Below are 12,142 nucleotides of genomic sequence, written 5' to 3'. Positions count from 1 at the left end.
AATGTGTACGAAATCTATATGACTAATTCTACCTAATTGCACTGAGACTAACCCCCTTTTGGGTAGTTCCTCCTTGGTAACTCCAGCGACCTCGTAGTACAAAGAACGGTTCCTCATTGGTAACTCCTCATAGTACATAGAACACCTTATAGGATGGTAAGCAAGTTATAAGTGTGACAGCTTTGGTCAGAGAGTCTTCAAATGTAGATGGTATACTCATCTCCCAAAAATTGCCTTAATTTAATTGACACATTTATAACTTTCTTACCTATAACCAGTATTGCCACAGCCCTTTTTCTATATACAAATACTTCCAGGCTTCCTTCATTTACATGTATACATATATAATATACATATATATATATATACCTTTTTCCTACTCGACATCAGGCACTATTCCAGAGGATACTTCCAGCGCATTCTGGCCAGAGAGTGTCGCTAAAGATATCATCTCCAAGAGAGTTTTGTTCATTGCATTGTACAATACAGACTATCTATGAGGTTGTTGTGCTACGTCATACCCCCTGGAATAGTTTATGATGGGAATAGGGGAAAGAGATTTATATGCACAAATAGAAATATATGTATATATATATATAATGTGTATATATTATATTAGTAAGGTTCCAAGTAGAGTTTCTTCCACTGTTTCGGAGACATGCCTCAAAATAAGACCATAGGCCTTGAAATATAATGCTGTGTTGGATATAATCCTTGAACATGGCAAAAGTTCCAAGTCAGCTAAAATATCTGCATCCAGCGATGCTGAGGTCTTCACATATTATGCTCTGCAAATGCATCAAGCACTTTTGCTGCAACTGATGTAACTCTTGCATTTTATTTATATATATATATAGTTTTATTACACTTTCAATATTTTCAATATATTAAATTTTTATTTATATTTGCTAACAAACAATTGTAAAAAAGTGAAATCACTTGGAAATATACATCTTCGCATCCGAAGTGAATAATCCATGAAGAAATTTATCACACGATATGATCCCGATTTAATTGTGGCTAAATGTTTTCAGCAGTAAGATTTCAAACTGTTTACACCCATCCTATAAATAAATATTAACTGAATTAATTTTTAAATTCCAACATTATACCCAAGTTGGTGTTGCGTACAATGATACCACTACACACACCCCCATATGACTTTATGTATGGTTTGTGGTCAGGGAAGTACTCCCCTATGAAAAGAACGACCATGTTGATGCGATCATAATTACGACCAAAATTGCGATCATAATTACGACCAAAATTGCGACCAAAATTGCGATCAAATTTGATTGTATTAATCATCGTAATTTTGATCGCATTTGGTACCCCAGCGATCATTATTTTGATCGTTATTAATGATCGTAATTTTGATTGCGAATATGCGACCATAAATAACAACCTTCTTATGACAGTAATTTCTGTCACTGCTTCATTTTGGTCATCGGCTGATAGTGACTCAATCTGTGAAGGTGTTTCTAGTCTATGATACCATTGTACACAGCACCAATTGTGATGTACCACACAGACCTGAAATCTTCCATTTACCAACATATTCCATTCAAGTGGAGTATTATTTTGTGTGAGTACCTCACAATTGAAAGGATGCAACCGTTTTGTCAGTGTATCAAATAATTTAATTTGTAACAAAGTAATTGCAACATTTAGCGTGGGATATTTTGTCTAAATTTAAAAGGATAAAGATTTTTCTCTCTTTTTGAAATTCAACATTTTAAGCTGTCAAAGCAATCTCCAGAATACACCAAAAATAAGAATTTTGACAAAAAAAGTATAGCGATAAACTTCAAAAACGTTCAAAAGAGAACAAAGAATGGTTGTTCAGTCTGAAATATTATTTATTAATTTGAGCTAGCTTTCACTATACAGGGTAGCCCCTAGCTTCAGTGGAAGGTACTGCTATCCTAGGGGCCCTGAATATGTTGCATATATAATCTTATTCATATGTATCTTTCACCAATTTACTTCACAGTGATCTTGCAAATCCAATCAATAATTTAGAAAGAAAGTACTCTTTAAATAATTCCATATTCATTTTGATAAGCTTAAGGCCATATCATACTAGCAATTGCAGCATGCGAGATCAAAAGCTGGTACCATTTGCACAATCGCTACCAGCACTCGGTAATGGTAAAGTTGTCTTCAAGTCAAAATGCTTGCAATCCTTTTCCTGTAAACAAAAAAAGTTACATGACAAAAAGGCGCTACGCTTCTTATGATTGCTTAGTATGATATGGGCATAAGTATGATACATTGCTAATTAGGTAAAAGAAAGTGAGATTTATATGTTTCACTTATAATGATGTTTTTTCTGTTTTTCTTCATTTCATTATGTGACCGTATTAGATGATTTAGCTCACATATAAGTGGTACACAATACACTTGAGCAGACAGAAAATGGAAATTCTCTGCAAAAAAATTGTTGGTCTGTCGATAACTTTTTTCTGATAGATTTCTTCTTTGGCTCAAGCATTGCCTTGGAGACAATTCTAACTGCCAAGTTTAAAAAGCTCATTGACACTGTTGAGTCAGCATACTGTGATTCTGTTGAGCCAAATTCTGCTCCTTTGATGGACCAACACTGGCATGCTGAGTCGACAAATTCGTAATTCACAAACAAGATGGTGTGCACTCTCATGGAGAGATAAAGTGCTGATGGTCTACTCATGCATGCACTGCAGAAATACCTCAGGAAACCCTGCTTTATTCTGTGGCCACCGTGCTGTACCTCAAACTTCAACACTGACGCTGTTCTCTTAAAATGCTGGAATTTTTTCATATGCTACAAGGCTGCATATAACGATGTATAAGCACCAAATCCCAATAAGGTAACATGAAGTAAAGATTTTCCACTTTTTGGGTCCACCCAGTTCTGCTCCTGATGCTTCACCCTCATATTTTGCAAACTTACGTCTAATCATTAGTAAACACACTGCCGAGAGGGCAAAGATTGTATATAAGGTGACTGAGAACCCTAATGTACCTGATTCTACCTCAAATTTAGTTCCATTAAAATAATGATAAATAGAAGCCAGTGTCCATGCTACACCAATACCAAGGAAAACATTGACGGCGTTGCTCCCAGTTACATTACCAATAGATGCATCAGCATACTTGTCGCCAATAGCTGCAACTTTACTTGCAAACATGTCTGTGGAAAGAGAGAGGAGAGGTAAATAAAAATATGTTAGATGCATGCCATACATTGAACCTGAACATTTTCTTCAGGGGTGTAGCTAGCACCAATGTGGGGGGGGGGCTATTTTAAGCCAAGGGGTGAAACCATGATATGGAGTCCAGTAACCTGTCTTAGGGCCCTCCATGGTGGGGTTCATGGGGCTTCAGCACAGAGGTTTCAACTAAGACTAGATACACATAATGGGCTTTTCCTTTTGAAATCCACACTACCCCTTTGGAAGATTTTGAAAATATGTTCCACAGAGGGAGTATGCATTTTAAATGGAATTAGCACATTAGGCAGTTCCATTTGAAACTCACCCTCCCTCTGTGGAAGATTCCGGTTGAATCTTTCTCAGAGGGTGTATGGAATTCAAATGGAGCTGCCTAATGTGCTAATTCCATTTAAAATTCATACTCCCCCTGTGGAAGATATTTCCAAAATCTTCTACAGGGGTAGTGTGGATTTCAAATGGAATAGCCCAGTATTGGTTTTTGACATGATTTTATTCTCTATAGCATATTTAAGAAGAAATTGGAACAGTTTTTGTAAGGGTTGATTCAGCCCCTCCTTCCCTCCAAGTGGTGCCTGGGGGAAGTACCTGATCCTCCCTTGCTACAATATGACTGGGCAAGTGCCCTATACCTCTCCCTTGCCCCCTCTGCTACACCATTGGGCAAGTGCCCCGTCCCTCCTTTGTCCCCTTTGCTACACCACTGGGCAAGTACCCTGTCGGTCACTTGCCACACCACTGGGCAAGTGCCCTGCCCCTACCTAGCTCCTTTGCTACATCACTGGGGAGGTGCCCCACCCTCCCTTGCCCCCTTTGCTATGCCATGGTTTTGTGGGTTTTTTTTTTTACATAGAAGTGTGAGAGCAAACAGAGGTATCTTTAAGGATGTTTCAATGCAGAAAAAATTGCATGCCACTTCATTAGGCCCAGTAAATAAGATGCGATTTTCATTGCACATCTGCAAGAAGTGTTATTTGGCCTGGAGTCACCTGAAATTATTTTCAGTTCTGATCATATAAACATGCAATCAAACCCGGGATATCAAATAATGTTAATGAAAATTGTAGCATTCAATTCACTTCAGGTGTGCAAAAGTTACATTGTGTTCACCTTTTTCATGCGAAAAAATGAGAATTTGATAGACTTATCCTTCACCTTTTACTAATACAAATTTCAAATATATTTAAACTCTTGTGGATATTGCTGATTGTGCCAATAACAGATATAATTATTAATCTATTTATAGATTTTAAAAAAGTGTATTACGGCAGTATTTCAGAACTTGTATATATGTGATGCATTGATGCCATAACATACTTGTAAAAAGAAAGACAATAGTTAGAAAGATACTTTTAGGCTTCATTTGAAAATACATTTTAAAGACAGCATTTAAAAAAAAGAAAGCCAAGCTAGAGCAGTTCTTCTGGGGTGAACCAAACCTGCCTGGTTATCAAATTAATTACTGACAAGGTTATCTCTGATTTATTTGACAACCAGGCAGGTTTGATTCACCCCCTCTGGTAGGGCTTCCTCTTTAAGTGAAGATCAATAGGTATCTCATGTATATCTCATGTACACAATATTTTTGATGGGTTCTGTGCATGCTAATTACACCACTACAATTGTAAATGAAAATGTCTTACAGTAAGGCCTAAAAAATTGTTTGACTGATAACCCGACCGACCCTAAAAATAGGTCCGACCCTAGACTTTTTTTTTCTTATTTTTTGCAAAAATGAATCAAAAAATCAAAAAAGATTAAAATTTAAAAAAAAAAAGAAAATCACGATTTTCAGTTTAAAAATTCGACCTACCCTAATTTTTTTTCATGTTACGCCAATCAAACAATTTTCTTTTTTAGGCCTAAGATTAGAGAAGATGTGTGAAACAAAAATAAGAAATGAATGAACTAAAATGTGAAAGTGGACATCAGTGTGTTTGTTGAAATTGACAGAGGGACTCCATGATTTGATCAATAAGCATAATGAGGTTATTGGATTTAGATAATGCATACAATAATAATTCACAGTTTTCACATTGGCTTGATCAGATTGACTTTTGTGTAAAATTCAAAAAATTCAAATTCAAATTTTGGAAGTTTCCAAAACATGACAGTATGTGATGCGAGCGACGATTTGACATTTTGTCAATGCTGAAGGATCTGTCTGTAAATGCAACATGCAACTGATTGGAGCTTCATATTTTTCAGCACTGTTTGTTTCTCTTCGCCAGAGGAGCTCAGAGGTTTCAGTGGTATAAAAATCTCAATTGTTTTTGAGAAAAGTTGGGGGATGAGACTGTAGATCACGAAATGCCATTTTAAGCTACTTATACAAATTTCAAATATACAGTATTTACACTTTTGTGGAAATTACTGATTGTGCCAATAGAAGATAAAAGATAATATATTTTGGTAATAAACAAGAACTTTAAGGGATCTGGAATGAGCGTTTTGAGCGTTTCGACAGTATTTTTGTGGGACATGAGAGCACATCAGACATATCGAATTGCATTCTGAATACGAAGAATGTCTTTCTGATATCAAATAATTTTCATTTTTGAAATTCACGATAATTCAAAATAATACAAATTTTATGACAAATTATTAAAATTTGATATTTTTTACATTTTTGATATATAACAGTCCTCGAAGTAAATTTTATAAATCTAATGATATATTCTTAACTGGGAGGAAAAGTTTACGATCAATTGAAAATTTTGACCTTTCATATTGAAGATATGGATTTTTTCCCAAAAGACCTAATTTTTTTTGTGTTTTGGGAAAAAAAATCCATATCTTCAATACGAAAGGTCAAAATTTTCAATTAATCGTCGGCTTTTCATCCCACCTACATACACTTTAAGTATGAATCATCAGATTTGTAAAGTTTACTTTGAGTACTGTTAAATATCAAAAATATCAATTTTTAATCATTTGCCATAAAATGTGTATTACATTGCGAATTTAAAAAAAATCAAAATTATTTGATATCAGAAGGACATTCTTCGTATTCAGAATGCAATTCGATATGTCTGATGTGCTCTAATGTCCCACAATAAATACTGCCCAAACGTTCATACCCCAGCCCTTAAGGTGAAAGGAAAGAAAGACAATATGTATGCTTCAGTATACATATAGCACAGAAATAGAACAGTTTAAAAAGAATGAAACACAAAATGTCCACTTTCACAAAGAGGGTCTACTGTATTGTCTGTAATAAACGCTCCCCCTCTAATAAATGCCCCCTCCATTTTTTTCCATGAAAAACTGACAAAAATGCAAACATTGGCATGCCATATCGTGTGAGTAAGCTTTATACAACTTGCATCAGTCATGCAGTGACGATCGCTACATTTCAAGGACAAAACCTATTATAACTTCCATCCATTTATTTGCCTAATTATGGTAGAATTTCAACAGATTTTTGCTTGATGATGCACTTTCAGGTGTAATTCCCGGGTGTAATTTTGCTGTATTTACCACGAAAATGCCATTTTCTGAGGGGCACCGCCACGGTAGTAGCATCAGTGTAGTCGTAAATACCTCCTTTCTACAGGAGTACCATCAGGAAATTGAACCCAATTTGTAAGTTTTTTCACTGAAAATTCACTTCAAATAAATGCCCCCCTTTTGGAAAAATGCAACGCCCCCACCACGGGGCATTTATTACAGACAATAAGGTATTTGCCCTTCCTGTTTTGAAAAAGAACAGCACATTGAAATGAAAAGTTAATAAACTGTAAATAAAATGCAAACATCAGGAAAATATAACAAAATTATAAATGAAATAATGAAAAAATAAATAAAAATAACTTGCATCCCTACTCCATTGAATGTTGGGACTCTCTTGGTAGTAATATATTGAATGCAGTTAGAGGACATGGATACTGTCCATGTCTCAACATTTACTGCATAAAGGGAAACTTGTGGGGGTCTGACTTTTGTGCCTTTCATAGTTAAATTTTATGCTTTTCATTATGTAGCTCCTTATTTTTGCCAATATCTCAATTTCATTATTGTCGACTTTGGCTTAATTGGATCAGATTATTTGTATCATATATCAAGCTAGGTGTAAACTAGAGATTCTTGTGTCTATGATGTAAATGGGGATGCATGAATTACTCCCAAGAGAGATAGAACTATGACCTTGGGCATGAGACTGACCTTTTCCAAGAATATAACAGGCAAATAAATTGATGGCTAACAACTTATTAATTGTTAAAGACATTTAGCGTGTTTCTATTAAACATCCGAATTTTCCAGCACCGGTAATAACAGGGAATTTGACGGCTAACAGTCAATTTCTATTGGGGAATGTTATCCGGAAAATACAAGCACTCATGGCCCGATCATCACACAGGTCATATCTCAGGTCATCGCAAATTCTTGTGGGTTGACCTTGGCAGGACCCACTAAGATCAAAATGTTTAACTTTTAATGTAAATTTGAGCAATAATGCTACCTTCAAATGAATTCGGAAGATAAATCCGCTCACGCTACAGAGGAGATTAGCCTACAGAGATATATATAATTTGAGTGAAAATTGTACGCCGTACTTCAAAACATATAGCTGATGAAATTAACAAATCATGTGATCATGTCAATGTCCATTTTCTCCCCTGTATGCGCACTCTGTCGAACAGTGCCAGTTTCCATTGGCATTATCCGGATAATTTCTCTGCCATTATCCTTCTGCGAGTAGGATAAATTCCCCGGAAAACTCTCGCTGCTATTATTTGGAGAATAGCGGAGAACATCAGTTTCTATTGGGCAAAATTGATCTCTTACCCGGTATATTCCGGATAATGGACCCCAACAGAAACACACTAATTGTTAGCTTTTGATGCTGAGTTGACTACATATTTAACTTATTAATCCTCTTTGACCCTGTTCACATTAGGAAATTTACTTCTTTCGACGAACCTCGGACGAAGATTAAAAAGTGTTTTTTCCTAATGTGTACGCACTTTTCTTCCTTCAACTAAGATTAAAATTGCTTCGTTCAACAAAGATAAAAAGGTTGTTTCGATGAAGGAATACTTCGTTCGACGAAGCTAATTTTGTAATGTGTACGCTCACTTTGTTCAACGAAGGAAAGTGATCATGTGACAAGTGACCTTCGCCGGTTTTAATAATAGCCGGACGTTAATAGCTTTGTTCGAGCTTCGTTAATTTTCATGAAATGTGTACAGTGCAATATCTTCATTCGGTCTTCCTTCAGCATAATGTGTACGCATGCTTAATTAGTTAATCAAGATTAACTTATCTTCGTCGAATGAAGAAATTTTCTAATGTGAACAGGGTCTTTGATGCTCAAATTGAATCATAAATTCAGGGTGATAGGTCAGTATCATCTACCAGATATCATAGTTTCAAGGAGTAGAAAAACAAGCTGTCTTACCTCCATGTTGACTAATTTTGATGATCTTATTGATATCTTACCTGGGACACTCGTACCCAATGCAACTAATGAAATGGCTGTGACACTATCTTTGAGGCCTATTGTACAACCAAAATGTGATGCTATATCTCCAATGAAGGCGGTGAGAACCCCTATCATACCAATAGAGACAACAAAGCAGGCCCAGCCATTCCATATGTCGGTTGGAGGAACGATTGCAAACAGTAACTTCCAAAAGATGGTGAGGAAATGCATTACATAATCAAACCAGGATGGAAGTTTCTCTTCTCCCCCATCCTCGTCATCTTCGTCACCTAATTAGAGCAAATATAACAACAAATCACTTATTAGATACTTATAAACATTTTACCAACTTATTAAACTACACTCTTACCTGGCACGCTGGTCCCGAGGGCAACCAATGAAATGGCCGTCACGCTATCCTCGAGCCCAATGGTGCAGCCAAAATGGGATGCTAAATCTCCGATAAATGCTGTGAGTATGCCAATCATAATGATGGCGACAAGAAAACATGCCCAACCATCCCAGATATCGGTGGGGGGCACAAAAGCAAACATGATTTTCCAAAAGATAGTGAGGAAGTGCATGATATAATCTGAACAGGATGGAAGCTGTTCTTCACCATCTTCGTCATCATCATCACCTGCTGGCAAGACAACACAAAACTATGTCAGCACAGATCAGTAAAAACCCACCAAGACTAAATAAAAAGTTATTGCAGTAAAGTCTACCTGTTATCAAAAGTAGCAACATTTTGTATCCTCCTAGGAAGTGACCTGAAAGGGGCATGGGGAAAATGCCCCAGTCAGAACCCTGCCCCCCTATTTCCCCAGTAAACCCAAAATTGTGAAAATTTCCACTTTTGCAGGAAATTTCCACTTTTTGCCGCAATTTTGTGCAAAATTTGTTGATTTTACCCCCCCCCCTGAAATTCACTTTGCCCCCAATGCCCCCCCAAATAATTCTTGGAGCTGCCACTGATGGTCACAAACATAATCACCTGTTCCTAAAGCAAGCACTAAGGAGGGCATATTTCCTGTGTGAAACACTGGTATAATTGTGATTTAGAGAATAAAAGAACTTGAGGATTCTTGTTTTTAGTATCTTCTATCAAGTTATAGCAGACAGGCAGGCCCAATTATATGTTGAGTGGTTGCTGGCGAAAACACAACACACTATCCACCACTGATATCTTCTATTATAGATAGAAAATATCCATGAGCCAATCAAATTTAGCGCTTACATGCTGAAGTATACAAGATTGTGTAATCAATACACACCTTAAGGATGGCAGATTTGTGATGTCATTTTTATAGCCTTTATCCCTAGATAACAAGTATAAGCTCTTGCTCTCCAGTAGCCCTTTTAATTATGAAGACATTCTTGGATATGAAATGTTGCTTCTCTATCAATCAGTATCTTTTACAACAATAAACAACTTTATTTAGCATAAAAATGACCCTATGTCCCACATAGAACACCAAACTGTAACTCATCTGCTGGCAAACTGACACCAAAACTCCACAAGCATTACATCAAACTAAGGAAAACATACATCAACTGGCGGGCGAGCTAGGAGACTGACAAGCAGGAGCATCACCTGAGCAGTGGCTGGATCAAGTTGGCAGCTGAAAATATCATGCAGAAATGAATGATGAAATGAAATGATAATTTTACATTCAATTCTTTACATTTAAAATAAACCTTCATCCCGTGCAAAATGCTGCCTTTGTGACATATGCTAAATGCAATGACCAAATCACGCTTAGGCTTATGATGCATGACACCATGCATGGTGAACTGAAGTATGGATCGCTACATACTTTTTAGTGGATGCACTGAGAATATTTGATGCAACATGTCTTCATTATTTAATCTATTCCCATTCAATTTCCAGTAATGTTTAACTTCTAACAAATGTTGGATGACATAAAATCGATAATACATTCCACCAGACATTCGACATAACATATTATTGATTTTACATCACCAAACATTCATAAGAAGTTAAACATGACTGGAAATAGAATGGGGAAAGATTAAATAATGGAAGGCATGTTGCATCAAATATTCTATGTCGATTACTAAAGTCTGTATGGCCACTATGAGCCTTAAATTGGGATCATTTGTCTTATTTGTGGTTATTTTAACTACAAGTATCCTTATAATGACCGCCTATTTCTATCAAATTCATAGCGCCATTAGGCGAATCCTTACGGTATTCTGTAAATTTTCACAGTGTTAAATATCAATATGTGCAAATCGTGTTTTAGCCTAAATGTTAACACTAGCTTTACAGTAACATACCTTCTTACTTTTTATATTGACTGTCAAATAGTCATTTACAAGTCTGTCATGGGAAATTAACATCACACACCCACCCACTTGCTCACCTATCCTCCCAATCGCTACATTTTTAATTACTATGTTGTGGAAACAATGAAATATAAATTTTACTGTAATGTCTGATAGCCAGTTGGTGGACCATTTTGGCAGTAAATTTTAGTTTGAAGAAGCCAAAAATTGGTGAAATCAAGGTCCAATTGACTTATTCATTGCTTTAAACATAAACTGTCAGGTGTCCAAAGCAGAAGTGAAAAGGATGACTTGTTTATCAATACGCGCATGGGGTGTCTGAGGGGGATGTTCCCCGAGAAGTTTGCAAAATGAAGGCCCAATTGAAGCCATTGTGGCACAGTTTTGACACCATTATTGCATAAATTTTTAGTTGGGAAAAAAGCGTGTCAAAATGAGAGTCGAATAATAGACTTGCGCGAGGTCAGGTGCATGTCTGGGGACACACAATTAGAATTATGTTTCAAAATGAAGCCCCAATTGAAGCCATTTGGTACATATTTGCTTGCTTGAAATCAAACACCTGATTAAACAATGATATAAGTTGCGAAAATGTGGGGGGGGGGAGTCATTTTTAAAATCCAGTTTGAAAAGTTGGGGTGTCCCACCCCTTGAACATGAACATAGCTTACATTTACCTCACCACACATGGACAGTTGTGTCTAAGTGCTACATAGACAGCCCAGATAGACAGGAGGCTTCCAACTATTGAATTAGGGAACGAAACCTGAACCAAAATTTTGCAAAATGATCCCTTGATGACCTTTGACTCAAAATGTCTTGGTACCTCTTGAGAAAGTCTGTCCATAGAATCACTCCAATGAAGTAACATCAAAATCCATAGGATTCAACGGACAAAGCATTTTGATTTTTTTTTGGAAAATGACCTTTGACCATTGACCTAAAACATTCCTTACCTATAATTGAAGACCGAATTAAAAAGACTAGTTTGCCTATGACATACGTCCTGTCAACCAGACCAAAAATGCTGTACTCTGCAGGTCAGCAACCAATCATACCTTTGCCCTGATGTCAGACGCAAACTAGTCTTTTTCAATTTGGTCTTCGATTATTATACCTTGTTACTCATAGTCGGGGACTCATAGACATTTGTGTCCAAGTTGCATGTACAGCTGAGGCCTTATTTGGAAGT

The 12,142-nt window shown here is 36.5% G+C and overlaps 1 protein-coding gene across 1 annotated transcript in view; it reads right to left on the bottom strand.

The window, feature by feature from the left end:
* Positions 1-2,513: 2,513 nt before the first annotated feature.
* The window catches only part of LOC140153384 (sodium/calcium exchanger 1-like), a 220,775-nt gene continuing 211,146 nt past the window's right edge, over positions 2,514-12,142 (bottom strand). The window contains 2 exon segments of the mRNA XM_072176124.1: positions 2,514-3,172; positions 8,655-8,927. Of these exon segments, the coding sequence (XP_072032225.1) occupies positions 2,778-3,172; positions 8,655-8,927 (668 nt within the window). The 3' untranslated portion in view covers positions 2,514-2,777.

Source organism: Amphiura filiformis, chromosome 5, assembly GCF_039555335.1.
Source record: "Amphiura filiformis chromosome 5, Afil_fr2py, whole genome shotgun sequence".
NCBI classification, from domain to species: domain Eukaryota; kingdom Metazoa; phylum Echinodermata; class Ophiuroidea; order Amphilepidida; family Amphiuridae; genus Amphiura; species Amphiura filiformis.
The sequence above is the reverse complement of the archived record's forward strand: the minus strand, read 5'-3'. Positions and strand labels throughout refer to the sequence as shown.